The sequence below is a fragment of the Eurypyga helias genome, unplaced genomic scaffold (genome assembly GCF_000690775.1).
Source record: "Eurypyga helias isolate BGI_N326 unplaced genomic scaffold, ASM69077v1 scaffold47915, whole genome shotgun sequence".
Lineage (NCBI taxonomy): Eukaryota > Metazoa > Chordata > Aves > Eurypygiformes > Eurypygidae > Eurypyga > Eurypyga helias.
In genome coordinates, this window is record NW_010250520.1 from 416 (window position 1) to 5,883 (window position 5,468).

Below are 5,468 nucleotides of genomic sequence, written 5' to 3' on the forward strand. Positions count from 1 at the left end.
ACTCGAATGGGAATGGAAAGCCAACTAAAATTCTTTAACAAGGCAAGGACAAACACCTCTAACTTGTTTTACGGTCTAAGTCAGTGTAGGAAGTCTTCCACTTCTCTGTTGAAGTCCTCTGCAAAACGCAGGTGTAGATTATGCTTTCCTTCTGCCATCAAAAGCAACCTTAAAAGAGGGGAAAAAAAACCCCACTGAATATACATTTTATTCTGTCAGCATAGGTAATTAAAATATTTGCTGCCTTTCCCTTGCTCTCTGTTACCCAAGTACAGAATTGAAGTAACTCTTGTTCTAAGTATTATCCCTATGTAGGGGGTTCAGAATGTGAATGACAGCAGCTGTTGTATCAACAAGCATACTACCTCCTCCCTCTGGGGAGGATAAACTGAGCTTAAAATGAATTTTTGTGTCCTAGACCCAGTTTCTAGGAACCTTTCTGATGGTCTGCAAAGAAGATAATATTCCAGAACTTAGGTGAGCAGGGTGCACCTTTTGAAAGGTATGTGAAGTCATAGACTCACAGAATGGTTTGAGTTGGAAGGGCCCTTAAAGCCCATCTAGTTCCAACCCCCCTGCCATGGGCAGGGACACCTTCCACTAGACCAGGTTGCTCAAAGCCTCATCCAGCCTGGCCTTGAACACTTCCAGGGATGGGGCAACAGCCAGGGATGAGCTCTTTTGCCTTTCAGAGAACAGTTGTTGTGTTGGGCAGTGAACACATTGAGAAGACCACTACAGAAACATGGATTTCTTGTCACCACCCAAATTTAGTTGGTATTTGAAATTTGTCTGATTTTTCTGCAAAAAGACAATCCAAAACTAACACCATCCACCCATTAAAGCAAAAAGGGAAGTCAGGACTTCTTCAGTTATAACAAAAGCTTAGAAGGTAGTATCTGTGAAGAAGGTTAGATCTTTGTAATACCAATATGGGTGTGACAAGCCTAAAATGCTATACTTGCCATTGCTTTCTACCTGGGAGAAACATGCATCAGGTATGTACTTGTAACACTTTTCCTTATATGGGTGTGGGAAATTCTTTATTTTATCCTACCACACAGTAAGCGATTTTGGCAGAGCTAAAGCCATCTTGACAGATGCTTTGCTATGTTGCCTTCCTGTCGTGTAAGGCTCGCTACAGCAAGGGCAATCTTTCTTCTTTTGACATGATGTGTGCTGCTTTGTCTTGGGAAGAGAGTGATAGCTCATGAACATCCCAGCTCTTCTAGCACTCCTGTCTGAATTTCATGAACCCTCTTTCTTCAGAGGCCAAGCAGCACACATATGCACAAAACCTGTGACACTGTATATGCTATTTGATGCTGCTGTCAAGCCACCCTAATGCTACCTCCCTGTAGCCATACCATGCAAACACAGGATGATGGCACACCCTTCTGTCATGAAAGAAACAAGCAGTGTATCTGCACTACAATTAGCAAAAGCTTTTTCTACTTTCCTACTAGATAAAAGGCAAGGAAAGCTGATGGTAGAAGCATGTGTTACTGAAAACATGCTAAATTTAAGGTTTTCCTTTTGCCTCACAATGGAACATGTTGTCTCCAGTGTAATGAGGGAAGAAGAGGACCATGTACTGAAGTCCTAATTTCTGAGAACAATGCTAGGCAGATTTCTTTGCTGATAAATACACATACAGGGGAGCACTTCACCACAAAGACTTGCAATGAATCACTACATTTTGTTGAATAGCAGCTTCCAACAGTGTTTCCTCCTTGGCTTGTCTTCCAAAGAGAAGCTATCAGATCTTTGTCTAGTTGTTGTGATGACTTGCCTTAGTCAGCATCTGGAGCGTTTCAGAGCTCCACGCAACCCAACAGGATGATGGGTGTTCTGAGCAGGGCATGTGGGAGTAACTAGCAGACATGGAATAGAACTCCTGCCTGTGATGGTTAGGAAGGTCTTTTGTTCTCATCTTTCCTTCGGCATAATGTGTTTCTATGAACAGTGGGGATGGCTTTGAGGTAAATCTATCACTCAAATTTTCACAGACACGACACCAACAAAACAGTTTCCTACACTCTTGCATTCAGAAAAGTGGGCTTTGTTCTCATAATTTTCTTCACTGTTAATCATCACAGTCTATTATTAAGTAGTAATAGAACTCTTTAATTTGTGTGCAAATCCATGAAGAAAATTCAGCTGGTGAAATCCCAGCTTTTTACAGGAAGCATTTCTGGAGTATTCAGATGAAGCAGATGGTGCCCTGAGACTCTTTTTTTGATGATAAAGTAATATCTGTAAGCATATTGTACATTTTTTTTTCTCATTCTGCTTTTCTTAAAAACACTGAAAATTCATGGGACAGTTGGAAAAACAAAATCTTTAACGTTGTTCACACCAACAAGGCAAAGCAAACATTAGTATCCTACACTTCTAATAACTGAATTTCCCTCCATTCATAGCATATAAATTCACAGCTCTACTGAATGGGGCAGAAATAAGGTCTCTCATAGCAAAAGGAACGCAATGGCCACAACAGAGAAATAAAGGAGAAATTTGCTTGTTTCAGTAAATGTTAGGGAGTGGTTCTGTGTGTGAAGGAGAAAGAGGAAAACCACCTTACTTGGTTTCTCTTGGATGACTGTAGGAAATAGCTTATGGAACTATTGTACTTCTTATGCTGCTAGAAAGGTGCAGCTACACTACAGTTTGCACTGTACCTTGCTAGGGGAGTTTAGAAAAGCTTTGACTGTGGTAGAGACAACTTGTCCACGTTTTTTTTTTTTTTTACATTGTGGGTTTGAACTGTTTCATTTCTTCAACAATAGTTTATAAATCCTCCATCATACAACTTACCGGGAGCCTTTGATGTGCTTATGAATGTATTCTGCGTGAGCTTGTGGAACCAAAGGGTCTTTCTGACCGTGAATTATAAATGTGGGACATTTAATATCTGGCAGCAACTCTTGGCAGATATTACCTAGGGAGAAAATAAATGAAGGTCACACTTTGTTTTAAAATAGCGTGAAAGACTGAAACCGCCTTTGCAAAGGACTCTGAACTCCACTGGGTTCTAGCTATTGCCTCTCCTTCTGGATAGCGTGCAACTATTCTACAGAACTAGGTAATCAGGACTTTAATTAACATTTCTTGCTCTAAAATGTTACTTCACTGAAATGTGCTTCATTAATGGGTACTAGCACAAACGGGTGGAGTAGATGAACTACTCCTGTCCCACAGTTCCCCCAGGCTCCCTTTGACTGTTCACAGCAAATCCATGTGTCTCCTTCCCGCCTTTGTTCTCTTCATCTTTGGAGTCTTATGTCCCTCATGTTTATGCTGCATTTTGTGTCGTCAGGTGTCAAGATTTGCTGCTTTTACCAACAAGCTACTTTAGGTTGTACTTGTGCCTGTTCTACCTTCCCAACCCTTTGCTGCTTAACACAAACTGTACTAAGAACTATTCAGAGGTTATTCCCCCTGCCCATTCATTTTACAGAACCTCAAAAATAATTTTATGCTTACTAGTCTTTAGTCTCACCAGAAATAATTTTAATGCTTTTCCTTAGAGTCTTCTCTTCCCCCTTCTCCCTTTTTTTCCCCCCTCATCCCTTAGTAACACAGTTTCCAAAGTCTTTGCCTGACTTCCCATGCTCCCGCAAGAGATTCTGTGGGCAAAATGCACTTGATGAGTTTTATGTTCCATTTACCTTTGAGCTCACTTTGTCCTATTTGTAGTTGCCTCCTTGCAGCTACCAACAGCTGTACAGTTAAGACACATACCTCAGCTCTGAAGTCATACACGGTTTCACAGAATTTTTTCTAATTGTTTGGTTATTTACATAGTCTCAGTTTGCAGTTCTGCCAGTTACATATTTCATTTAGAACATATTGCCCATGGTCGTCAAAGACCTGCACAAATGTTAACTGTTTTTCAGATCAAGTCGCAAGTAAATTATTTTACTAAGGACATAGTTGGCAGTCAAACTGTTATTTCCTAGTTTCCAGGTCCTAAAACTGTTTTGCACCATAACCACTAGATTATATCTACTCCGGTGACACACAACAGCAAGAAGAATCTTGAATTTTGCAGCTCATTCAGTTTCATTAAGTGTTAGCACCTTCTGAAAATTCATTTCTTACAGCTTTTCCCAATAATAGCTGTCCCATTTAGGGCAAATAATCTTACTTCTTAAAAAGGTCTTGAGTTAGCTTTGGCCAACAGAGGTTTGCTGTCTTCCTCCTATCTGTGATAGGTTTTATTAAGCCCTTTTCTTGTATTTGCCATTAATAGCCTTTTGGGCAGTGTGTTTAATTTCAAACAAGGCCTGCTAGTGTTTGAAGTTGCCCTCTCAGAGCTACTCATGGTAAAAAAGTTGCAGTCTGATGGTTGCTCATTTTTTTAGCTTGATGTTAGGCTTCTCCCTGTATCTGACCCAGTTATAGCATCTAGGTAATTCAGGTCTTGGTTACACGTCTCCAGGTGGCTTCTTTTTTGCATTCACTCCATCTCATAGCATTTGATGCATGTGCGTGCAGTAAAAGGATGTCACACACAGTGTTTCACCAGCCTAGGCTTTGGACTTAAGAATTAATTAGTTTTAAGGAGATGCATCCTAGAAAAGGTAGAATAAAATCAGATTATAATTTGTTACACCTCTCTACTGGGAGAAAGTCTAGTACTATGTTTCTGCTCCTGTGCAAAATTTTATGGAAAAAATACAAAATGAAGTAACATTTTCCTTGTAGTACCTGCTGTCTGTTAATGTATGTCACCTCCTGTCTTTCATTATGACAGCTGTAGGAAAATGTATATCAGAGAATTACAGGTTCCTTGTTTTATGTACTATGCACTTCTGCTTTAGGCAAATGAATAACAATCTTGCTCTGAATTAAAACTGCAGGTTATTATTCATTGTATCCTTGGTTGCAAAAGTCTACGTAGATTAACTGCAGAAATCTTCAGAGATAAACATATAATAATTATTATTTTGTCTAGTTTAACTATTCTTTTTGGATTTTAAACACCTAAGATGTGTCAGTAGTGTTTTTTAAATGTTTTGTTAATATTGAGTTCCCAAAATCAGAACTTCTTTCTTTTTTACCTCATTATGTGCTACTAGTTTTGAAATAGTGCTTTAGTCCCTGTTTGCAGAAACCAGGAAGAGCACACCTCACTTTTGGGATATCTTAGCAATGTCATTAAGAGGTAATCCTTTGACAGTGAGAGAAGAGAGGGAAAAAAAAAGCTTCAGTAGAAACCCTCCTGTTCAGTCTGCAAAAAGCAATGATCTAATACTGTAGTTTTGCAGTGGAGCAAGAGGAGGGACTCATCAGCTAATGCTTCCCATAAATGTGTTTTCCTCCTGTACCTTGTTGCTTCTGTGAACCATCTACACAGTAACTGCTTTATTCATGAGTGTGAGTCAGACCCAGCTTTTAATGCCATATGCAGAGACCTTCCTTTACTGGCTGCTAGGAGCGGTTAGATTTCCCTTCCCGCCCCC

At 39.8% G+C, this 5,468-nt stretch overlaps 1 protein-coding gene across 1 annotated transcript in view; it reads right to left on the reverse strand.

Moving 5' to 3' along the window:
- Nucleotides 1–55: 55 nt before the first annotated feature.
- Nucleotides 56–5,468, reverse strand: part of BPHL (biphenyl hydrolase-like (serine hydrolase)) — a 15,402-nt gene continuing 9,989 nt past the window's right edge. The window contains exons 5-6 of the mRNA XM_010151682.1: nucleotides 2,818–2,941; nucleotides 56–168 (exon numbers count right to left, since the gene is read on the reverse strand). Coding sequence (XP_010149984.1) covers nucleotides 81–168; nucleotides 2,818–2,941 — 212 coding nt within the window. The 3' untranslated portion in view covers nucleotides 56–80. The remainder of the gene's footprint in view (nucleotides 169–2,817; nucleotides 2,942–5,468) is intronic.